Below are 26,019 nucleotides of genomic sequence, written 5' to 3'. Positions count from 1 at the left end.
CTTTTAAGATCCTGTTTATTTTATCGATTTAAATTTTATTACAATAAAAAACTCTCAAAAATAATTATATCTAATAATTTTATATAATAAATTTTTTTTTATATAAAATCATATCTTAACTCAAATTAAAAATTTAAATCAACAAATTAAATGGACCTTCGTATGACAAAACTCCAATTTTAAATTCGGATTTCACCTCCATTAGCTCACTTCCCTAATCCACCTTCCTGTGTAAGCTTCCCCCCCCCCCCCCCCCATTTCCCAATCACATGGATTCTCTGCGTGTATTTCGCAGCTCCGTCGCTTCGCAAATCCTTCACCGGAAGCAATTCACATTCGCCGATCGCCGCGGAAGGTCTCCGGCGGTTCCTTTCTCCGCCGGACGAGGCAGGATTTCTTCTTTTCCTCTCCGTCTCCGTCGCTGGCTTCCGATCATCTGCGCCGCCGTTGTTTCCTCTTCCGAATCCAAGTACTTTCTCGCTCCACAATATACCTCATTTTCTGTTCATTTATTTTTCTCATTTTCTTTGGCTTTCTCGGTTGCCAAGCATATTTTCCCGTGCATACGCACGTATATGAGATTGATGATGAAAATCTCGAAGAAACGATTTTTTCTATTATTATTTTTTACATCGTAGGGCTCGACCATGGCTTTCGCAATTGAATCTTCTTCTTCTTCTTTTGCATTTTACGTTTTTCCGGTCACAAAGCATAATTTGCGGAGTACTTTTGCAAAAAAATGGAATACATTTATGTTAATTGTATATATACACATATGTGTGTTTGTTTATATGTGTTTACGTATTAGGTGTTACAGATATGTATTGGTTGATGTAAATTTTCCGGAAAGAAACTTTTTTCTATTATCGGGGAATAGTCAAAAAATAATACAGAATAAATAGGCTATTCTTCTTAAAAAAAATATCATAATTAAAGATAAACTCTAACTTATCTTAATTAAAGATAAACTTTATCTCTAATGATAAACCCTTTATCTCCTTTTTTATTTAAATTTAAATACAAACCCCTTATCTAACCGACACTCCCCTCAAGTTGGTGTAAAGATATCTATCATGCCCAACTTGTTAACTAGAAACTCAAACTTCTGCCTTAGGAGTCCCTTTGTTAGAATATTTGCAACTTGCTGTGTGGTTGGAACAAATGACGCGCAGATGACCCCCCTTCTTGAAGCTTCTCCTTTATAAAGTGTTTATCCACCTCAATGTGCTTTGTTTTGTCATGTTGAACATGATTGTGCGCGATACTGATTGCAGTCTTGTTGTCACAATATAGTTTCATAAGACTATCGTGTGGTCTTCTAAGCTCCTTGAGGACTCTCAGTAGCCATAGTACCTCATATATCCCTAGTGCCATTTATCTATACTCGGCCTCGACACTACTTCTAGTTACTACACTCTGCTTTTTGCTCCTCAACGTGACTAAATTTCCCCATAAGAATGTGCAATATCCAGAAGTTGATCTTCTATCCACTATTGATCCTACCCAGTCAGCATCCGTATAGACTTCAATTCTCCTGTGCTCACTTTTCCTGAAAAATAATCATTTTCCTAGATTTCCCTTTAAATACCTCAAGATCCGGTAAACTGCTTCAAGGTGTTCCTCGTACGGGGCGTGCATGAACTGACTAACCACACTTACTACGAATGCGATATCAGGTCTTGTATGAGGCAGGTAAATTAACTTGCCAATTAATCTCTGGTATCGGTTTGTATCAACCCGGACCTCTTTCTCTCCTTCACCAAGTTTTACGTTGAACACCATAGGGGTGTCAGCCGGTCTACATCCACTCATCCCTGTTTCTTCTAAAAGATCAAGGATATATTTACGCTGTGAGACGACAATCCCTTTCTTGGATCGATCAAATTCCATACCAAGAAAGTATCGTAATGGTCCCAGATCCTTAATCTCAAATTCAGTAGCCAAGCACTGCTTTAATTTATTCATTTCTTCGAAGTCATCTCCTGTAAAGATAATATCATCCACGTAGACAATTAAGACAACAATCTTCCCTTCAGAGGATATCTTCATGAATAGAGTATGGTCTGCTTGTCCTTGAGTAAAGCCTTGGCCTTTTAAAAACTTTGCAAATCGTTCAAACCAAGCTCTAGGACACTGCTTGAGCCCATAGAGAGACTTTTACCCTCGAACCAAACCTCTCGGAAAAACCTAGTGGAGCATCCATATACACTTCTTCTGTTAATTCTCCATTGAGGAAGGCATTTTTTACGTCTAGCTGGTGTAGGGGTCAATCAAGATTCACGGCAATCGATAGGAAAATCCTTATTGTGTTCAGTTTTGCTACTGGAGAGAAGGTTTCGGAGTAGTCAATACCGTATGTTTGTGTAGATCCCTTTGCTACCAAGCGAGCTTTATATCTTTCCAATGAGCCATCTGAGTTGTACTTCACAGTAAACACCCATTTGCAGCCAACGGTTGTTTTCCCGTGTGGCAAGTCTACTTCGTCCCATGTTTCATTTTTCTCAAGAGCCCTCATCTCTTCATAAACTGCTTCCTTCCACTCGGGAACAACTAGAGCCTCTTGTACATTTTTTGGAATGGCTACACTGGAGAGAGTTGTGAGATAAATGCATGGAAGGAGGGTGACACTTTTTCATATGACACAAAATTGGACAATGGATATTTGGTGCAAGATGTAATACCTTTTCTAAGAGCAATAGGAATTGAAGAGATTGGTTCATAATTACCTGGGACTTTATCTGACATGGGATCTAATCCACGGTTGGACTCTTGGCAGTGCTGCACGTTAGATTTCTCTGTTCCTTGTTGATGATTCCTTCTTGAGAAGACCAGCCCTTTGTACCGTTTCATACACATCTATAATTTTCCACGATTATGATCATGTGATGCCATTAAGGAAGGCTGTCCATGATTTTTAGTATCCAATACATTTGTTTCATTTGAATTTTCATTCAAAATTGTACCTACATCATTTATTTCCTCATCTGTTTCGGGTGTAAGTTCAAACATGGCTAGAACCATTTCAGTTTTTTTAAAAGCATCAATATTGACATTCGAATCTTCACAATTGTTCTCCCCCTAAAGATGAGAACTCATGTAGTAACTTTGGTTTTCAAAAAAGGTTACATCCATGGAAACAAGCAGTTTTTTTGAGAGTGGATCAAAGTACTTGTACCCTTTTTGATTTGATAGATAGCCAACAAAAATGCATTTTCTTGCTTTAGGATCTAGTTTCCCTCGTTTATTATCATAGATATGAACAAATGCAGTACATCCAAATATTTTCAAAAGGATATCACCAAAAAGTCTTGAAGTAGGAAAGCACTCTTTGAAAACATTTAAAGGGGTTTTAAATTTCAAAATTCTAGTTGGCATCCTATTGATCAAGTAAGTGGCTGTAAGGATAGCTTCCCCCATAAATATTTTGGAACATTAGTTGAAAATCTTAAGGCCCGGGCAACTTCGAGGAGGTGTTTATTCTTCCTTTCAGCCATCCCATTTTGTTGAGGTGTATTATTACAAGAGCTTTGATGCAAAATTCCTTTTTCATGAAATTTTTTTTCCAGAATGGAGTTAAAATACTCTTTTTCATTATCACTCCGAAAGATTTGAATTTTGGTTTTAAATTGTGTTTGAACCATGGTGTAAAAATTTTTAAACACTTGTTCTGCATCAGATTTTTCTTTTAGTAAAAATACCAAGAAACCCTTGTGTGATCATCAATGAAGGTGATAAACCATTTTCTACCTGAGGGGGTTGCAACTCTAGAAGGACCCCAAACATCACTATGTATTATAGTAAATGGTTTTGAGCTTTTGTAGGGTTATGGTGGAAAGGGGACACGTTGATGTTTTGCCAACTCACAAATTTCACATTGAAAAGAAGAGGGATTTTTATTGATAAATAACTTTGGAAACAAAATGTTTCAAATATTTAAAATTTGGATGACCTAATCTATAATGCCATAGCATGATTTCATTTGTATTAATAACAGAAATAGAATTGAAACAAGTCTTCCGAGCTTGCCTTCCAATTATAGATTCACCTTCAAGTATGTAGAGTCCTTCAACTTGTTTAGCACTGCCAATCATCTTCCCCGAGGTTAAATCTTGGAACTCACAATGAGAAAAAAGGAAGTTAACTTGACAATTTTGATCATGAGTTAATTTACTGACAAATAAGAGATTGCAAGACAAATTTGGGACATGGAGGACATCATTGAGAGTAAGGTGAGGAGAAATAACGATGGTTCCTTTCCCGGCTATTGCTGAGGGAACCATAAGCTATTTTGATTTTTTGATTTCCTGCACATGGTCTATAAGATGAAAATAATTGTGATAATCCGGTCATGTGATTGGTTGCATCAGAATCGATTATCCAAGAACAATTTGGATTGACACTGATAAGAGTGGCTGTGAGTAATTATCTTTTTGTGCCACAGAACAAGAAGGGTTGGAATTTACTGGGGATTGTAAGGGTGGCTGAAACATTTTGTACAGGTGGTCAATTTGTTCCTTTGTAAATAGAAGAGTTTTTGAGGAGACTTGTTGTTGCCTTGTTTCATTATTGTTGCTGGCTTGGAATGCCCGAGTGTCACCATTCTACTTCTTTTTCCAGTTTGCTAGCTTGCCGTGAATTTTCCAGCAGTTCTCACGGGTGTGCCACAGTTTTTTGCAGTGATCACACCATGGCTTATGTCTTCCATTCTTCCTCTTGCCCACTAGATCATACCCTTTTGTAGCCAGTGCTGAACTTTCAGCATCAAGGCTTGGTCGAGTGTCTTCTGCTGGTTTCATCATGACATGTCTACGAGCTTCTTCTCTGCGGACTTTGGAGAAAAACTCTCTAATTGAGGGGAGGGGTGTTCGACTCAAAATTTGACCTCGAACTTCATCTAATTCTTTGTTTAAACCTGCAAGAAATACAAACACACGGTTTCTTTCAATTTTTTTTCTTGTATCGAACACTATCACTTGGACTCTCCCATTCTTCTTCTTCGAGTAGATCAAGTTCCTGCCATAGTGTCATCATCTCATTATAATATACAGTCACTTCTCGATCTCCTTGCTGGGATCTCCACATCTTGGCATTTAATTCAAACATCTGGGAATAATTTTCCACATCAGAGTATGTATCCCGCACTGCTTCCCAAACATCTCGGGCAGTAGGGAGAAACATGAAGGGTTTCCCAATCATCGGCTCCATAGAATCCCAATCATCGGCTCCATAGAATTAATCAACCAGGCAATTACCATTGAGTTCTCTAATTTCCATCTCCTTTGCTTTGCATCATCAGTAGGTTGTTTTATTTCTCTGGTCAAGTAACCAAGCTTTCCTTTACCATCGATCACAAGTTTGACAGATTGTGACCATTCTAGATAATTTTTTCCATTCAGTTTATGAATGGTTATTTGAAGGGAATGATCGGGCATATACATAGGAGACTGATGAACAGCCTCATCAGCAACCTCGGAGGAACTCGTGCCTTTGGCGGCACCAACCATGGCTGTTTTTGTCATGGCTCTGATACCATGTAAATTTTCTAGAAAGAAACTTTTTTCTATTATTCGGGAATAGTCAAAAAATAATACAGAATAAATAGGCTAAGGAAGAAACCTTAGAAGTTGTTTGGTTGCTAGATTCATGCCATGATTCGAATAATGATTCGTGGTTCGTTACAGTATTTTCTCTCACAAAAGACACATGTAAACTGAGAATGGTTCTGAATCATGATTCTAAATCCATGAACCAAATGTTCACTTATCTTCCTAAAAGAAACTATCCTAATTAAATATAAACTCTAACCTATCCTAATTAAAGATAAGCTCTAACCCTAAAAACCTTATCTCTAATGATAAACCCTTTATCCTCTGTTTTATTTAAATTCAAATAAAAAACCCTTATCTAACCGACAGTTGATTAAAAGAATTTTGAGGGAATGAATGTCTTTTATATGTCGTAAGTGAATTGTTTTGAGTGCAATTGGGGAGTTTTACAAGCACCTTTCGTTGTTACTGCTATTATAGTACATATGAGCTATGTGGCCACAAATGAGAAGCTAATGCAATGGCTCAGGATCCTATAAGCTTAGTTCTTTGAAGCCAGGACAAGTAGTGACAAATTCTTCTGTCCCTTTTCTTTTTTCTTTTTCACCTATGTTCCTCTTTTTTTTCTTGGTAGAGTGGAGGAGAAGAAGAATAAGAAGATGAAATCAGAGTCAGGGCGTGACAAAGTGCAGTTAAGTATACGGCTGGATCACCAAGTTAAATTTGGAGAGCATGTTGTTATTTTGGGATCGACGAAAGAATTGGGTTCATGGAAGAAGAAGGTGCATTTGAATTGGACGGAGAGGGGATGGGTGTGCCAATTAGAGTTGAAAGGGGGTAACTCTATTGAGTATAAGTTCGTTATCTTGGGGAAGGATGAGAGTTTGTTATGGGAAAGTGGTGAAAATCGAGTTCTGGGGCTGCCCGAACGAGGGATTTATGGAATTGTTTGTCATTGGAACAAAACGGGGGAGGCTGTCGATTTACTGGCATTGGAGGAAGAGGATGATGTAGGTGAAAATGGGTCTTTAACTGCTGACACTGCTGCTCCTTTGGGGGTGGAGACGAGTCCTTTTGTTGGGCAATGGCAAGGAAAGGCTGCCTCCTTCATGCGGTCAAATGAGCATCGAGCTCACGAAACAGAAAGAACATGGGACAGGGACACCTCAGATCTTGAAAGACTGGCTTTAAAATTAGTTGAAGGTGACCGAAATGCAAGAAATTGGTGGAGAAAGGTATTATACTTGATCAAATTTGTACTTATTATTTATTTATTTTATGGCATATGAGTTAATGTTTATCTAAGCTAATCGTTGCATGCTCAGTTATACCACATAGATGCAAGCCTTAAAGTTTATACACATTTTAGCACTTCTATAGTCTAAATAAGGAGTTCAGTGTTCTCTTGTTACAACTTTTAAATTTAGTGGTCTGTGGATGAAATTATCAAATAGTATCTCCTACATTTTAAGAATTTTTGGGTCGTTTTGAGATCAATGCCCCTATTTTCTTACTAATCACACACCTTTCCTTGTTGAAGCTTGAAATCATACGTGAGCTAGTAGCTGAAAACTCAGAAAGTGAGGATCGGCTGGACGCGCTCATATATTCTGCCATCTACTTGAAGGTTTTCTTGACATTTTCTTTTACCTTTTATCCTTAATTGGTTCTTGCATGCACTTCTTAGATCCTCTTCTTATGCAGTGGATAAACACAGGCCAAATTCCCTGCTTAGAAGATGGAGGTCATCATCGGCCAAACAGGCATGCTGAGATTTCCCGACTTATATTTCGGGAATTGGAATGGATATATAGTAGGAAAGATACTTCACTCCAGGTTTTTTTTATTCGTTTGAATTGGACTTTTGATGGCCGTTTCTCTTTATTTTATTCTGTCATGGTGATTACAATTACAAAGAGTTGGTTATCTTGAATTTTGTTGAAAGAGGTCTTTGAGGCACTGCTTCATTAGTTTATTGTTTCACTTTAACGCCATCTATTTTCATTCTTCTGTTGTGATTCTTGTGAAGCCAACTGCTCAATTCTGTACAAATCACAGCTAGTAAATAATTAAAATGTGAAATAGTTTAAAAAGTGATAGACCTCTATATTATCTGCATTTCTTCTTATACTCTTTCTTTTTATTAGCTCTGATTAAATTGCTGCCTAGCAGTTATTCAATTTTTGCTTCTCCCAATTTATAAATTTATATTCTATATTCAGGAAAGACTTGTTATCCGCAAGATTCACCCATGTCTACCATCTTTTAAGGCTGAATTTACTGCATCTGTACCACTAACACGAATAAGGGATATTGCTCATCGGAATGATATTCCTCATGATCTCAAGGTTATACCTCTCAAATGACTCGGTAATTTTATTGTTCGGTTTAACAGATGAGTATTAATGTACATAAGTTCTTACATTTCAGCAAGAAATTAAGCATACAATACAAAACAAGCTTCACCGAAATGCTGGTCCTGAAGATCTGGTTTCTACAGAAGCAATGCTTGCAAGAATAACAAAAAATACAGGAGAATACAGTGAAGCATTTGTGGACCAGTTCAAGATATTCCATCAGGAACTGAAAGATTTCTTCAATGCTGGAAGGTTTGGAACAATGCAGACAAAACTTTTAGAATTTCTTTATCTTGTGGTTGATCTTAGTAAACTTACAACAAAATTTGTGTTGACAATATTATTTCATTCTTCTTCTTTTTGTTTGTTTTTTTTGTTGTTGTTAGTTGGCTTGCGAATAGTAATATTAGTGAATGCAAATTAACTTGGTCAGAAAGAAAAAGAATGCAAAGTTCTAACAATTTTTTTAAAACAAACGCTAAAGTTATCTAGCGGAACCTTGTTAACCATAACCGTAATCTTGGAATAGTTATTCGTGAACTTATATTGCATTCACTCTCCGTTCTGATTTAACTTTTGCGTTGGACATATTTTCTACATATGTTGTCTCCATAATCTCTATTGTGTTGGCATGTCTATTAAGTCATTTCATTTGGATAAATTAACAATAATTAGATAAGAAAATAAAATGAAGAAGAAGAAGAAGAAACAAAGAGATTTTACATCCACGGACTAGGAAAAAAGAGAGTATTCACTAGTAAGGAGCACTATAAAGGGGGCTCCATATAAATAGACATTACAAGGCACATAATCGGGTAAGTTAACCAAATCTAAAATCAATAAACTTCCTAATTTGAAAATAAATACTAATGAAGTCAAAACTATTAATAAAGATACTTTACCTAATATACTTTCCCTGATATAAATCATCTAGATCTAAATAACCAGACTCAAAAACTGCTAATATTATCTGCATGATGATTTTTTTTTTAATTAATTTTGATTAGGAAGCTAGTCCACATATGTTCCTTCGCTGCTACACTGCTCCTATGGTTGTGGTATATGGTTGTGTGTATACTATTGGTACCTGCCATGGAAGTTCAATGAAAACATCATGTGGAATACCAATTAACTTATCGTGAACTTTGATGTTGTTTTTATAATTCAAGTAGCAAAGAATTTCCCCCGTAATACGAAGATGGCTACGTTACTGAAGAGGGCAATTTTGGTTCAGCTGAACTAACCAGAATTTATGGAACTGTCAAGTTTATTTTTTCTTAGTCTTTTACTTTTAATCTCATTAACCGTGCTATTTTGTGGGTGTAATACCTGAACTTGGCTAACTCTTTCTGTTTATTTCTTCATATGCAGCCTTGCCGAACAACTTGAATCCATCAAGGAATCTCTAGATGAACGTGGCCTTTCAGCCCTCACGTTGTTTTTGGAGTGTAAAAAGGTGGATGCTTGTTATTTAATAACGATATTAGATCCACGCAAATTCCTCTATGGTGACATTAACTAATCTGACATGGTACTATAGAGAATAATATTAGACCCACCAGCTCTTACTACGTGCCATAAGTACAATAATCCCTAGTGCTTATTGGTAAATCCTAATAATGAAAAATGAGATCTATGGGATTGAAATTTGAAGCCAAGTCAGTGGAGTTACCAAAACTCCACTTTGGAAACTAAAAAAGCAAAACTTGGGAGCTAATACTTATTTTGATTTTTGGATTCGTTGAACCATTGGGTCTGCACCACTTGTCATACATTTGTCTTTTATCCCATTAGATTCTACCTAAGTGAGTTCACTGAGAGCCAATTAATGTTTAGACAACATTTGGCATGAAGCTTAAGCTAGTTATTGGGTTGATCTATACCAATCTCTTAATTTTCTTATAACTTTCCATCATGGGACTATGTCCTTAAATGCGCATTTTCAAAGAGCCAGCTTGGAGATTAATTTTGAAAGGGGGAGAAACCCTTTCCTTAATTGAATCTTTACAATCTTAAAGTGTGTAATTTGACAGGGCCTGAAGGCGATTATATTAGGAGAAATGATTGGTTGGTTGTGGCTTTCTTTCATCATCTTGAAATTTCTTCTAAACTCCATCCATGGGTTAATCACCGTTTTTGTGGTGACACCATCCCTTCTATCCCTTGTCCCTGGGGCCATTTAATTTGGTGGAATTGAGGCAATCATAATGTTTTCCAAACATTGTTTGAACCTACATGATGGTTCTAACCACCCAAAATCCATATACCGAACTAGGATGTAGTATTTATTAAAGAGGACCTCGTGCATTTTCTTCACTTAGTTCTAGGTCATCTGAGTTTGTCATTTTATTTTCTTGTTACTGTCATTCCTAGAGCTTAATATACACATCTTTGCAAGATGACGGACTATGTTTTCCAAAGTAATGAATTCCTGACACCCGCTTCCTCCTATCCTAAAGAAACAGAAGGTGCAAGATCTTTTCTTATATTGTTTAGGATTAATTGTAGACATTACTTAAATGTAAGTGTGGAGTTCATGAAACTTACTCTTTCTTGTTATGATATTTTTTGATCCTATATGGGTTTCCTAATTTGGTTGATATTTTTTAATCTGATTGAGGCATAACCATAAAGGCAAATGTCTGCTTATTTCTAGAGTCTGGATGCTGAAGAAGAAGTAAGTAATTTTGCAGTGAATAATACCAGTGGCTTGTTGTTCCAAACCATGCAATCACTGAATGTTCTGAGAGGAGTAATTGCAAAGGGTCTTGAAAGTGGTCTTAGAAATGATGCTTCTGATGCTGCAATAGCCATGCGTCAAAAGGTGAGATCATCTTCAGTTATTATGTAGAATAAGCATAAAGTGAATCACACACACACATATATGGACGAGTTTTAAATCGTTACGTTTCCATCGGTAGTCACCTCCAAATATAGAAATTTGATGAAGTGGCCTGATAAAAATCCAATTTCATTAATTGGCATTAATATTTTTGGTCAACTATTCAATTTATTACGACCGTCGCATTAATATCTTGTGGCTAAAATAATAATACCCATTGATGGGTAAAAAATTGGAGTAACCATTAAAACCATACCTATATATATATATATATATAATATATATATATATAATATATATATATGCTCATGTCTGCTAGTTATAATTAATAATTTAATGGTTGTTGTTGGTTTTCCCTTTTTTTTTTCTTTTTTGAATTTCTTTGTTCTTTGTATTCTGGAGGACAGTGGCGCCTCTGTGAGATTGGGCTGGAGGACTATTCATTTGTTATCTTAAGCAGGTACGCATAATATTGGCGTTGAGAATTTTTTCTTCCTTGTTCTTTGATAAAAATGTTTCATTGTCTTTTTTTTTTTTTCATTTTTTCTTTTTTGCCTTGTAGTTTCCTTAACTTTCAATCTATTTGTAAAACTAATTTATTTGGTACCTCTTCATTAGTAATACTCTAGTAAATTGATGTTTCTTTATGTGTTAGTTGTTGTATTCTCAAATTATAAGGGACTTTTATAAATAGAATTGTGTCTAGCAAAATATGGATTGTCTATAAGGTGCTAGCAATGCGTTACAGTTTAGATACGAAACTGATCGTATGTTGTTGCTTATTGGCAATGGGACCGCCAGTGCACTATTAACTGTCATTATTGTTTTTAGATTTCTCAATGTGCTTGAAGCTACTGGAGGTGCCAATTGGCTAGCAGAGAACGTGAATGAAAAGAATATAAGTTCTTGGAGTGATCCGCTTAGTGCTTTAATTGTCGGGACTAATCAGGTAAAATTGGCTGGTTGGAAGTCCAATGAATGTACCGCTATTGAGAATGAGCTGCTTGCCTGGAAGGAGAAAGGACTCTTGGAAATGGAAGGTATTCATTTATGCTTTCTTGGTCTAGTTAGTTCTCACATGGGTGATTTTTGTTGGAAGTTTTTAGACTAAATTTGGGTTTTACAACAAAATAAGGAAAAAAAAAATAGAAATCCAAAATAACACAAGGATTTACCTGGTTCAGCTTTTGGCCTGCGTCCACGGGCAGAGATGGAGAAGAAATTCCACTATAAACAAGGAGATGACAAAAGCTTGACCAAATTCCCACAACCCAAAATGCTCACAACCCAAATTTCGAATAATAACAAAAAGGAATAATTAGAGGCAAGCTTCTAAAATTGGCAAAAAGAAACTCACTTAAACAGAATTCCGTAATTCCTAAAAAGAGACAAAACTAATCGGCAAACAAATAGTTTCTGATTTTGGGATGACTAAAATAACAAACTGATCTCTTATTCATAAGCCTCCAAAAGACAAAAGGCTTCGTGCACGACCGATGTTGGACAAAAGACAATATGTATAAGCCATAAAAGACAAAAGGCTTACTCCCTAACCAATGTGGGACTCAGCTAAAGAGCCAAAAAAGCCAACATGTGCTGACTTGTGCTCACCTATCCACCTCTCTCTCTGTGTATTTTTTCTTTCCTTTACTGAATCATTCCTACCTTTTTCTCTGAAGGAAATGAAGATGGAAAGACAATCTGGGCATTAAGGCTCAAAGCTACTCTTGATAGAGCTAGGAGGTTAACTGAAGAATATTCTGAAGCACTTCTTCAAATATTTCCCCAAAAAGTCCAGGTTTGTATTTCTTTCCCAAATGTGAAACATATGATAGATTTGTATGATTCATGGGAGTCATCTTACGCTGATGATCTTGGCCAATTCTTTTATTTTATGTTTGTTTTGTGGACTAATTCTGAGTTTAGAATAAGCATCCACTTGGAAAATTTGCTTAGAAACAACATTTGAGCACACAAAAATATTTGGAAGAGCCAATAATTTACATAAATATCTTTGTCTAGAACGCCAATAGAGTTTAAACTATATCAGCTAATCTAAAACTGTTACAGATTACTATAAGAGCGGAACAAAGTAACCTATAATTCTGACAAAATTGTTTTCAATGGCTCTATTAGATGTTAGGCAAAGCTTTTGGTATCCCTGAGAACAGCGTAAGGACATATGCTGAAGCTGAGATTCGTGCCGGGTATAGTTCAATTTGTCATAGTAATTTTTATTTCTTTTACATCACAAGCTCCATTATTGGTGATATAGAGTCTATTGTTTCTAAGCTTGGTTGGTTTCGTAGGCCAACATTTGTGGGTTCTACATTAGTCCTTTGGACCGTACATCTTATTTGTTGATATGACAAACGTTGTTTTCAAACTTTTTCTATATGCTTCCTCTACAGAGTAATCTTTCAGGTGTCAAAACTTTGCACCCTTTTCTTAAGAGCTGTGAGAACTACAATTGGTTCTGAGGGGTGGGATGTCCTCGTTCCCGGATCTGCTGCAGGAACATTGGTTCAGGTACGCTCGAAGTCTTTGGACAATGTGTTGGAAGATTTTCGGGATCATTGTAATTATGTACTATAGTTAGTTGATTGATCATTTGAGCTGTAATAGAGATGTTAGGAATCAGTAGTTACTTTCCTCTTAATTAGGGAGATTAGTTTCCTCTTTTTACTCTAGAAGGGATCCTTAAATTCCCGTGGACCTTTGCATTGCAATTCTGTCAGATTGATACAGCTGTTGTCAGATTTGGCAATAGCTGTCATAGTGTATAGTTGACAATTGAAATGTATATATTTAGGAGAATTAGGATTCTTTCCTAAGATAGAATATTTCCCTAGAATAGATATCAATCAATATATGTAATTAGGCAGAGTTTCCTTTTTTGTTTGTCAAATCAGCCTATATATGAATGTAACCATTGATTGGAATGATATACAGAAAACCATTTCTCTCTTTTTCTGCGTTAATTCATTCAAGACTTGGAGTATCATTGACTTACCCGCAGATAAGAAGACAGTTGGTTGTAAATGGGTGTTTACAGTGAAATGCAGAGCAGATGGAAGTGTGGAAAGATACAAAGTACGACTCGTAGCAAAAAGATTCACTCAAACTCACGTTATAGATTACCAAGAGACTTTTGCTCCTGTTGCTAAAATAAATTCTATCATAATACTTCTTTCTCTTGCATTTAATTCCAATTGGCTTCTCTATCAGTTGGATGTTAAAAACACATTTGTTAACAGAGATTTGCAAAAAGTATATATGGACCTAGCACCCTCATTTGAAGAGAGGCTCAGGAGAGGTAAAGTGTGCAAGTTGAAGAAATCTTTATATGGACTAAAGCAGTATCTAAGAGCCTGGTTTGAGCGCTTTAGGAGTGTTATTAGAAGACATGGCTTCTCACAAAGCCAAGCTGATCATACTTTGTTCTTCAAGCACTCCATCGAAGGTAAAGTGGCCATTCTGATAGTGTATGTAGATGATATAATCATGACTGGGGATGATTTTCTTGAGATCAACCATCTGAAAAAGAAGCTCGAGGCTGAATTTGAAATCAAGGATCTCAGAAAGTTAAAATATTTCCTCGGTATGGAGTTTGCGTGATCCAATGAGGGAATTTTTATCAACCAGCGCAAGTACATTCTTGATTTGCTCAAAGAAACATGAATGACTGGTTGTAAAGGCAGCAGGTACTCCTATCGAGCCTAATTTGAAGTTGGAAGCAGCGGCTGAAAGTGAAGTGGTAGACTGCGAAAGATATCAAAGATTAGTTGGAAGACTGATCTACATGGCCCATACACGACCGGACATAGCCTTTGCAGTAAGCGTGGTGAGCCAGTTTATGAATTCACCTGGGTTTGCTCACTTTGAAGCCGTGTTTAGAATCTTGAGATACCTTAAAGGAACTCTGGGGAAGGGACTCCTATTCAAAAGTAGAGGCCATCTTCAGGTGGAAGCCTACACTGATGCGGATTAGGCAAGCACTTTAAGAGTAAAAAACAGAGTGTTGTGTTAAGAAGTAGTGCCGAAGCAGAGTTTCGCATAGTCACACACGGATTCTGTGGAGTGTTATGGATCAAAAGACTTCTGGTAGAGTTGAATGTTCTTATGACAACACCTATCAAAGTCTATTATGACGACAAAGCAGCAATCTCCATTGCTCACAATCCAGTTCTACATGAAGGAACAAAACATGTAGAAGTCAACAAACATTTCATCAAAGAAAAGCTGGATAGTGGCGTGATATGCATGTCGTACATACTAACCACTAGCCAAGATGCAGACATACTCACCAAAGGGCTTCCTAAGGCGTAGTTCGAAAACTTGGTCAACAAGCTTTCCGTGAGTGATATCTTCATACTAGCTTGAGCGGGAGTGTTGGAAGATTTCGGGGATTATTGTAATTATGTACTATATTTGATTAGTTGACTAATCATGTGAGCTGTAATAGAGATGTTAGGAATCAATAGTTATTTTCCTCTTAATTAGGGAGATTAGTTTCCTCTTTTGTACTCTAGATAGGGATCCTTAATTTCCCGTGTACTTTTGCATAGTAATTCATTCAACATTTTTCATATTTTCTTCTCTGTCTTTTCAATGAAAACTCCAAAATCTTAGATTTTTGCCAAACATTTCATTGTAATCTATGCCCTTAGCACAACAATTTATGTTGCGCAAGTGTTTGGGGTTTCTTCTTTCATTTAGGACAGATATTTAAATGAACCAATTGTCTCAGATTAGTTTGGTTATTGATAATTATCATAGACAATGCTATTTGCCTTTTCCTTTCATCTTCTTCTTTCAATATTTCTCTCACTTCTCTATGTTCTATTTCCTTCTTGTCTTGCATCCATTCCAAGTGATACTATCTTATGGTTGAGCGTCTTTGTCTGTCATTAATAAGCAAATTACTAAGAACACAGACCCCTTTGTAGAAAGCACTCGGCATGTTCGTGATCGGAGCTGACAACATCTCAAAACAATCTAAATAGTCCGCAACCGTCCCACTTTGTCTGAGCTCCATCAACCTCTCCGTAGGGTCCCTTGGCCCTACTAAATCGCTTCAAGATCACCGCCTTCAAATCCTACCATCCCACGAACGAATCTTGGAAGTTGGTCTGCCCAAGCCAATTCAAAGCTCGTCCCTCCATACACATTGAAGCCGCCGACACTTTGTCTCTTTCCGGCACCTCATACATGTCGAAATAATGCTCCGCTCTAAAATGCCAGCCATACGGATCCTCTCTCGAGAAGATTGACATTTCCATCATTTTTCCTCGAATTTCCCCTCTTGTTCGCAACCCCTCTGGAGTTTTGGGACGTCAAATCCTACCATCTTCCCTTCGACGGCCACCCTGATCTAGTTTCGGCTCATACTCGCGTCTCCAACAGAAAGCTCCAGATTGTACTCTAGGTCTAATTCCTCTCTTCACTTCAGCCCCAATCAGGTTTGGATCGGGTCCTCTAACCGGGCAGCCCCCTGTTGGTTCAGGGTCCGGACTTGGCTCCCTGTCCCGATGAGGTCCCATCTGTCGTGGGAAAAATCCAAGCTGCCTACCCCTTTCATCCAAGTCCAAATCAGCCATCCAAAAAGCCCTTCTCCGCCTGAGCTCTTCTTCGATCGGCCACCCCACCTCCGGCGCTCCTCCGTGAGGCCCCCGGTCCCTTTCCGGCTGCCTTCCACCCCCAGCCGGTCCATCCCACAGTGGATCCCCACGGATCCGGTCAAATTCCCCAAGTTGCCTAACTCCTTCACGAAGCAGATATGGCGCCTATGCCCCTAAATCACCTCCGATTTGTCCTACGCGGCATTGTTCCGCTTGATTTCGACCAAGATTGGGCTGACCCAAACTTAGATCGTCACCGATTTGCACGTCCCGTCGTGGAACCTCTCGGTTCTATTCAAATCTTCCAACTTCCTAACGCCTATTGTGCAGATCCAGTTCGCCTTCTCCTGGCTCCTAACCGTCGTCGCGAACCACCTTCCAAGGCGGCCCTACAGCCTCTACGATTAGGTTGGCGCCGAGCTGGGCTCCCCTTTGCGGATCTCCTCGGATCTGCTCGTTACCGGCTTCTTTGCGCACCTTCTGAAACCAAAATTAGGTACCTAAAATCCAAGCCAAACAACCCCAAACACATTCAGAGACCAGAAATTGATAATAAAATTGGATGAAATCAAAAATATTTTAGAGCACGTTTGGTATAAGGGTTCTAGAATCCAGAATTATGATTATGGTTCAAACTAGTGTTTGTTTATAAAAAGTAAAAAGTGGGTCTGATTTGACTCATCCAGATCAGTGTTTGGTTTGGATCGTTCTTCTTCAAGATTTGAACTTTGATGTGATGTTTTAAACTAGAATCACCCTTGATTCTAAAACCACCTCCCCCCTTGGTTTTGGGTGGTTCAAACCTCTGATTCTGGTTCTGGTTTCAGAGCCATGATTTTGACCCAAAATTATGAATCATGGTTCTGATTCCAAAATTAAAACTAGAATCACCCTAATTTGAACCGTCATACCAAACGAAGCCTTATTGATCACTTCACTTCAGCTGGCACACAGAACACAATCAAAACAAGGAAAATTAAAAGGGTACACTAAGGATAGCCTGGAGTGTTCGAGGACTCTGGAGAAGTACACTCGGTGGTATTCGAGAGACCACCAGCTCTCCAAAGTTTCCCAAAATCCTCCTAAATCACAGTGAAGCTCTGCCATTACCTCCCTTTTATACCTTGCCTCTAATCCTAGTCAAAATCACGACAAATCAGCACTAAAGAAATTACATCCAAACCCAATTCATTTTCTTTCTCTCCACTTTACTCCTCAGTCTGTAACTTCGTAAGAGCTAGTATCTAACATGGTACTAGTGAAATTCAACATATGCATTTTGTAATTGTTATCAACTTCCATGTATTCGGCCCTCCTAACATAAATCTTTGGTGTTTGGGGCTTCTAGTTAAAAATAAATATTCCTTATATTGAGCTAGTCCAATTGAGGTACAGGTTTGGCCAAAATTGTGATGGCAAAGCGCTAGAATGTAAAGACACGTTTTAGGATAAATAATTTCCTAACATGTGGTTTGCTATTCAATAGTCTGGTTCATTATTTGTTTGCTTCTTTTCATGAAGAATGCTTTTGACTTGTGTAGATGTCTTGGTCAAGAAAAAAAGATTCTTATGGTTGCAAGCCGTTTTTCACTTTCTTGTGGAATTCTCACTTAGAGTTAGTTAGGAATTTTAGGGATTGTATGTTTTGTATTTCTAGTAAGTAGTAATAAGGAGGTTATGGTAGAATATTACCAAATCTCATCGTTTATTTCCTTCCCAGTTTAGTGGAGGATTTTCCTTTATTAGGTTGATTTGGTTCGGGTCTCATGGCTCTCATATTGGAGCGATCTTTTCTATATCATCTTGTATTTTTTATTCGGTTTAATAAGTGAAAATAAGATCAATTCCCTCAGAAAGACTTAATGGTATCAGAGCTGGTCTCTGAAAACCTAATTCTTCATCATGGCAAAATACGGCATGACTCCTGAGGGCCAAAGCCAAACATTTGAAGTAACCTCTAGCCAAGAAGCGGCACCTGCTGTAAGCAATCATGGAGGATCAGAAGGTACTTCTCTTCTCATCACGAATCACAAACTTAAGGGGCATAACTATCTCAAATGGTCCCAATCTGTAATGATGTTTATATGCGGAAAGGGCAAAGATGAATATCTCACCGATGAACTCATCATTTCAGAGAAGAATGATTCCAAATTCAAGGTGTGGAAAGCTGAGAATCACATGGTGATGACATGGCTGATTAATTTGATGAATCATGACATAGGAGAAAATTTTCTTCTATACAAGACAGCGAAGGAAATCTGGGATGCAGCGAGGATGACTTACTCGAGTTCTGAAAATACTATAGAATTTTTCAAAATTGAAGGCAAACTGCACGACCTACGCCTGGGAGATCTCACAGTTTCTCAGTATTATAACAGTCTGATTCGCCATTGGCAACAAATGGATACGTTCGAAGTCCACAGCGGGAAGTGCCCGGAAGATACAGCCTTGTATAGGAAAATTGTGGAGCAGAAACGGACATTCAAATTTCTTCTCGGCCTCAACAAAAATCTGGATGAAGTCAGAGGGAGAGTAATGGGGACCAAACCTCTTCCGGGTGTAAAAGAGGCATTTATAAATGTCCGTCATGAGGAGAGTAGAAAGAAACTAATAATGGGATCTCTATACACTGCTACAACACTTGAAGGATCTGCACTTGTGGCTCAAGGAAACTCGTAAAACAACAACAATCGGCAGAGAAAAGGGAGATTTTGGTGCGATGACTGCCGTAAACCAGGACACCTCAGAGAAAATTACTGGAAAATTCATGGCAAACATGCTGATTTGACACGACCAGCCCATGACACCAATGCTGGAAACCAAGACATCTAAGAGAAAATTACTGGAAAATTCACGGCAAACCTGCCGATTGGACACGACCAGCCCATGACAGAGAGAACCGTGCCAATGCTGTTGCTACCACAGATGACAGTTCTACTTCAACAGAGACAACCCTTTCACCAAGGAGCAGCTCGAAGTCCTATAAAAACTCTTCACTCAGTCAAGTACTTCTGTCCCTGGAACTAGCATGTTAGTGCAAAAAGGTAATTTCTCCAATGCCCTTACAGTCAATAAAAGGCTCTCATGTCCATGGATCATTGACTTTAGAACGTCAGACCACATGACGGGAGATGCAACCCATGTAGCAAGAATTATAAAGTCCGAATAGTTGATGGATCCTTGTCTAAAGTTGCGGGAACAGGCTCAATCAGGATTATAAAGGACTTGACTCTAAATTCTATTCTCCATGTTCCTAATTTGGACTGTAATTTACTCTCGATAAGTAAATTGACTCTTGATCATAACTGTGTCACTATATTTTTCCCAAACTTGTGTGAATTTTAGGAATTGGATTCGAGGAGGAAGATTGGCAGTGCTGAGGAGTGTTTAGGACCCTATCTTCTCAAAGATGATATTCCTCTAAGAAGACAAACTCAGAATGCAATTTGTATGTCTTTTAAGAGTCTGTCAATTTTAAATTCCAGTGTCAATAAAGATAGCGAAGTCATGTTATAGCACTATATTCTTGGTCATCCAAATTTCGTGTATCTTGAAAAACTATTTCCTTCATTGTTTATTAATAAAAGTCCAAAGTTTTTCAATTGTGAAATTTGCCCACTTGCCAAACATACTTGTAACAATTATCCTAGTCTTTCTTATAAACCATCTCATCCATTTGCCATGATTTATAGTGATGTGTGGGGTTCGTCAAAGAGTTAAAAATATAACAGAAGCACGATGGTTTGTATCTTTTGTTGATGATCACACTAGGCTTACCTGGATATTTCTTATGAAAGAAAAGTCAAAAGTTGGTCAAATTTTTCAAAATTTCAATTCCATGATACAAACTCAATTTCAAACCATAATCCAAGTCCTAAAAACTGATAATGCCAAAGAATACTTTAAATCTGTCCTTGGTACTTATCTCCTAAGTCAGGGTATAGTTCACATAAGTTCTTGTATTGACTCACCCTAACAAAACAGGATTGCAGAAAGAAAAAATAGGCACCTGTTAGAAGCCGCTCCCTCTTTCATGTTCTCTACTCACGTTCCAAAACATTTTTGGGGAGAGGCAGTCCTTACAGCTGCATACCTTATGAATAGAATGCCCTTCAAAATTCTAAAATTCCTAACTCCTTGTCGAGTCCTCCAGACCTTTTCACATACCAAAATCATCTCTTCACTTCCTACTAGAATATTTGGGTGCTCAGTATTATTTATTCATATACATAAAAAACATCGTAGCAAATTAGACCCTAAATCCATCAAATGTATCTTTCTCGGATACTCACCAAACCAAAAGGGTTATAAATGCTACTCTCCTATCACCAAAAAGCTGTACAACTCAATGGATGTGGCATTCTTTGAACATCAATCCTATTACCCCAAATATGAAATTTAGGGGGAGAACATGAGGGAACATCAGCTTTGGGACACTCTTCATGATGTTGAATCTCATCTTGATCATACACTTCAGCCCGGGGACTCCTCACAGCCATCACAACCGAATTCCATTCATCCTGAAGTCACTGATCATATCATTCAATCCCCAACCATAGACCAATATGTGAGTCTCCCTCCTACAAGCCCACTTCAAACCATTAACCAATCCGAGAGTCATCTTCCTACAAGTCCACTTCAATCTCCAGTCCGTAACCACTCCACATCACCACAAATTGGAAAAAAATGAGTTTCGTGTCTATGCTAGAAGGCATAAACCTGAGAAGGAAACAGAGCACTCAACACCTCTCACACATGACCAAGAATTTGAACTAAGTCCGAAACTTATTGAAATTCACTCAGGTAAGGGCACTTTTGATCCTGAGAATGTTGAACCTGTTATTGATGACCTGAATATTCCGATTGTGTTAAGAAAGGGTGTTAGAACATGCACAAATCATCCCATCTCCAATTTGGTTCGTATGGAGGATTGTCACCACCCTACTAGGCATTTGTTTTGGCTCTTGATAGTGTGTAGGTCCCTAATTCTATTCAGGAAGCTCTCAAACACCCAAAGTGGAGAAAAGCAGTTAGTGAAGAAATTGGAGCTTTGGAAAAAAAATGGCACTTGGGTAATCTTAGAACTTCCTTATGGAAAGAAACCTGTTGGTTGTAAGTGGATCTTCACAATCAAACATACGGCTGATGGAAGTATTGAGAGGTTAAAAGCCCGTCTCGTTGCTAAGGGCTTTACTCAGTCATATGGAATAGATTACCAAGAAACGTTTGCTCTAGTGGCTAAACTCAACACCATCCGAGTCCTCCTCTCCCTTGCAACAATCCAAGATTGGCCTTTACATCAACTGGATGTTAAGAATGCATTTCTGAATGGTGACATGGAGGAAGAAGTGTATATGGAGATACCACCAGGACTAGGAACTTCACTTAACAACAATAAGGTATGCAGACTTTGAAACTCTCTATACGGACTCAAGCAATCTCCTCGTGCATGGTTTGACAGGTTTGCAAAGTTAGTAATTAGATATGGATACACCTAATGTCATGCAGATCATACACTATTCATGAAATACTGATTGTATACGTAGATGACATCATCTTAACATGTGATTATGAGGAGGAATTCCTGAGATTGAAGAAGTTTTTAGCCAAGGAATTTGAAATCAAAGACCTTGGTTATCTTAGATACTTTCTTGGCATGGAGGTGGCACGATCAAAGAAAGGTGTATTTGTTTCCCAACATAGTATGTTCTGGACTTACCGAAGGAATCAAGTATGCTTGGATGTAAACCTGTAGACACTCCAATGGATTCAATCAAGAAGATAAGGACTGAGAAAGAAAGTGCACCAGTCGACAGGAGGAGATATCAAAGACTTGTGGGACGACTTATCTATCTCTCACATACTCAGCCTGGTATTGGTTTCTCTATTAGTGTTGTAAGTCAATTTATGAACAACCCAACAGAAGAACGTATGGAAGCTGTAAATAGAATCTTCAGGTACCTTAAGATGACTCCAGGGAGAGGTTTGTTATACAAGAAGAATGACAATAGAGATGTTGAAGTCTTCTCAGATGCAGATTGGGCAGGAAATGTGTCGGACATGCGATCTACATCTGTGTATTGTTCCTATGTTTGGGGAAATCTCGTGACATGGAGAAGTAAAAAACAATCCGTAGTCTCAAGAAGCAGTGCAGAGGTTGAATTTAGAGCTCTAGCTCTCGATATTTGTGGAGGGATGTGGATAAGGAGACTACTTAGTGAGTTGGGAATAACTATTGAGAAGTCCATCAAAATATTCTGTGACAACCAAGCTGCCATAAGTATTGCAAAGAACCCTGTGCACCATGATAGAACAAAGCACATCGAGATAGATCGGCATGAAATGCTAGAGAAGATTGAGAAGGCAATTGTACATTTGGTATACACCCCTATTAGGTCTCAAACTGCAGATATACTCACTAAAGCTCTTTGAAGAACTAACTTTGAAGAACTGAGTAGCAAGCTGGGCATGTAAAACACTTACAACCCAGCTTAAGGGGGAGTGTGGAATTCTCACTTAAGAGTTAGGAATTATGTTCTGTATTTCTAGTAAGTAGTAATAAGGAGATTCTGGTAGAATATTACCAAATCTCATCGTTTATTTCCTTCCTAGTTTAGTGGAGGATTTTCCTCTATTAGGTTGATTTGGTCCGGGTCTCATGGCTCTCATAGTGGAGCCATCTTCTCTATATAATCTTGTATTTTTTATTCGGTTCAATAAGTGAAAATCAGATCAATTCCTCAGAAAACCTTCATTTCTAAATGGTGTAAGCTTAGGGATTTGGTTGAAATGTGAGCATTTAATTGTGGCTTGATACATTAGGGATTTTTCCTCCTCAAGTGAAAATCTGTGTAAAATCTGCCTTTATCTAACATTCGATGCCTTGAATTACGTCAACTTATAATATGTGCTGCCAGAACATTGAGTGTTACAGATCACTGTATAACATTCTTATGACAATACCAGGTTGATAGAATTGTCCCGGGGTCAATGCCATCATCAGTGGAAGGATCAATTGTTCTTCTGGTCAAAAAAGCAGATGGAGATGAGGAGGTTTTCAATACTTTCTGTCAGATGGCAGATCAGACATTCTCATTTTGAACAAAAGGTGTATTTTTACGGTTTTTCTATTTGGCAGGTGGCAGTTGCAGGAAGTAATATAGTGGGAGTTGTCCTTTTGCAAGAGCTACCTCACTTATCTCATCTTGGTGTTAGGGCCCGGCAGGCAAGTCTCAACTCCTTAAATGTTAGTTATATTATCTGCGACTGAATTCGTTACATATTAGTGGTATTTTACAGGAGAAGGTTGTCTTTGTGACATGCGAAGACGACGATAAAGTTGCTGATATAAAAAAGCATATTGGAAAATATGTGAGGTTATTTTTCTGGAAGACCTCCTGATTTAGAGAACATATTATTCATTCTTTAAAATTGCATTGCTTTTTCGGATATGCATTTTTTTGAACTGACAACCCTTCTTATGTACCCATGTGGAACACTGAAGGCTGGATGCGTCCTCAGCGGGTGTTAATCTTCATCTGTCTTCATCCGATAATAGCAAAAAACACTTTGCTGTGAAAGCTCTTTCAGGTGATGACTCATCAACAGTTGAAGTCCCCAGACCTGAAGATCTGTCCTGGTCGTCTACAAAAGCTCCTTATTCTAATCGGGTATCACGTTGTTGTTCTTCCTTATATTTTCATTAAAATTTCAGCCACTTTACTATTTCTTTTAGAGTGCCAAGTCCAAGATTTGATGATCATCAATTTGTCAATGGTTGTGTTTCCAACCAGGGTTCTGCTGGAGGAGTTCTCTTACTTGCTGATGCTGAAGCTGAGAATTCAGGTGCAAAGGCTTCTGGTTGTGGTCGTTTAGCTTCATTGGCAGCAGCATCTGATAAAGGTAGTCGTTTTGTTGGTCAAAACTTCTATCTTTCCTTAGGGTGCAAAGTCTTCTGCTTCTGGTCATTTTCTGTAAGGATGTGTTACTAATTCATATCTTTTGCAGCACAAGGCCAGTAATTCATCCTTTTAGGTTTTGTTTGTCACCCTGTATTGTATAATTTGTATTATTACACTGCCAAAATAATGCATGAAAGGTTGTCCTTGAACAAAATTGGAGTTGCCAGCAATGTGGACGGGCTAATCATCATTTTAAATGTTAGAATGTACTAGAGACACACGTTGTTATATTTGGAATTGCATATCTAGTTTATGTTAATGATACATATATGCCTTATATGCCTTATATGCCTTTCTTCTTCTCATCATGCTCAGGTTGTAGCTGTTGTAATTGGTTCATATGTTTCAATTACCTTGATTGAGAAGGACTGGTTATATATGGTACAATTTTTGTTTTTAGTAAAATTTGTGATGTTACTGAAGATGTGTCTCTTCATTGGCAGTTTACAATGACAAAGGGGTCCCAGCATCATTCCGTGTTCCTGCAGGGGCAGTGATACCATTTGGCTCTATGGAATTGGCATTAGAACAAAGCAAGTTGATGGAAACTTTTAAGTCATTTCTCGATAAGATAGAAACAGCAAAACTTGAAGGCGGTGAACTCGACAAATTATGTGGTCAGCTCCAGGAACTCATCTCTTCCTTACAGCCCCCGAATGACATTATAGATAGCATAGAGAAAATATTTCCCAGGGATGCACGATTAATTGTCCGTTCAAGTGCTAATGTTGAGGACTTGTCTGGACTGTCAGCTGCTGGACTCTATGAATCAATTCCCAATGTTAGTACTTCAAATCCAAGCATCTTAGGAAATGCTATTAGTCGAGTATGGGCTTCACTTTACACCCGAAGAGCAATTTTGAGCCGCCGAGCAGCTGGTGTTCCACAGGGGGAAGCTTCAATGGCAGTTCTAGTGCAGGAGATGCTTTCACCAGATCTATCCTTTGTTCTCCACACACAAAGTCCAACAGACCAAGATAATAAATACGTGGAAGCTGAAATTGCTTCTGGCCTTGGTGAAACACTGGCTTCAGGCACTAGAGGCACAGCCTGGCGTCTATCCTCCGAGAAGTTTGATGGGACTGTAAGAACGCTGTCATTTGCAAATTTCAGTGAGGAGCTTGCAGTTCTTGCTGCAGGTGCTGCTGACGGTGAGGTTATCCATTTGACTGTAGACTACAGCAAGAAAGCATTGACCGTTGATCCAATTTTCCGCCGACAGATTGGTCAGCGCCTTGGTGCCGTGGGTTTCTTCCTTGAGCAGAAGTTTGGCTGCCCCCAGGATGTAGAAGGATGTGTTGTTGGAAAATATATCTTTGTAGTTCAGACACGTCCACAGCCCTTGTAATAACGCCTCCCGAGATTCTTTCCCTGAAGATCGATTGCATGTGCAGACTGGTCTAGTAGATGAATTAGCTGTCCTTAGTACACTGCGCATTTGTATATCCTTGTGAACAGCAGTATGCATGTTCACAGATAACACGAATGCAGAAGGTTTGAGATGACAAAATGCGTTGCATTTATACACATGCTGCTGAAAGATGAGGGGAATGTGAATATGTTATAGTTCTGAAGAGGTACAGTTGTATGTTTTACGCTTTATAAATTGTTTCAACAAAATTTAGATGCTGCCAAGAAAAGGCCTTTATGCCTTGCGTTATTCGAATAAAGCATGGATAAAGAAATTGGGGA

At 38.2% G+C, this 26,019-nt stretch overlaps 1 protein-coding gene across 1 annotated transcript; it reads left to right on the top strand.

The window, feature by feature from the left end:
* The first annotated feature begins 266 nt into the window (after positions 1-266).
* LOC21404562 (phosphoglucan, water dikinase, chloroplastic) lies at positions 267-26,019 on the top strand. The gene is made up of 19 exons (XM_024172760.1): positions 267-469; positions 6,181-6,781; positions 7,087-7,173; positions 7,251-7,382; positions 7,769-7,894; positions 7,977-8,155; positions 9,275-9,359; positions 10,560-10,727; positions 11,153-11,205; positions 11,577-11,785; positions 12,425-12,543; positions 12,882-12,952; positions 13,157-13,274; positions 23,333-23,419; positions 23,505-23,591; positions 23,666-23,742; positions 23,871-24,036; positions 24,160-24,268; positions 24,771-26,019. The coding sequence occupies exons 1-19, from the start codon at positions 270-272 to the stop codon at positions 25,673-25,675; spliced, it is 3,579 nt and encodes a 1,192-aa protein (XP_024028528.1). The 5' UTR covers positions 267-269; the 3' UTR covers positions 25,676-26,019.

The sequence above is a fragment of the Morus notabilis genome, unplaced genomic scaffold (genome assembly GCF_000414095.1).
Source record: "Morus notabilis unplaced genomic scaffold, ASM41409v2 Scaffold63, whole genome shotgun sequence".
Classification (NCBI taxonomy): Eukaryota; Viridiplantae; Streptophyta; class Magnoliopsida; order Rosales; family Moraceae; genus Morus; species Morus notabilis.
Note: the sequence above shows the minus strand (reverse complement) of the source record. Positions and strands in the feature narration are given on the sequence as shown.

Coding starts and splice junctions, on each gene's coding strand:
- LOC21404562 (XM_024172760.1), top strand. CDS start 270: ATGGATTCTCTGCGTGTATTTCGCAGCTCCGTCGCTTCGCAAATCCTT. Junction 11,786..12,424: donor AGGACTCTTGGAAATGGAAG/GTATTCATTTAT, acceptor TTTTCTCTGAAG/GAAATGAAGATGGAAAGACA. Junction 12,953..13,156: donor GAAGCTGAGATTCGTGCCGG/GTATAGTTCAAT, acceptor CTTCCTCTACAG/AGTAATCTTTCAGGTGTCAA.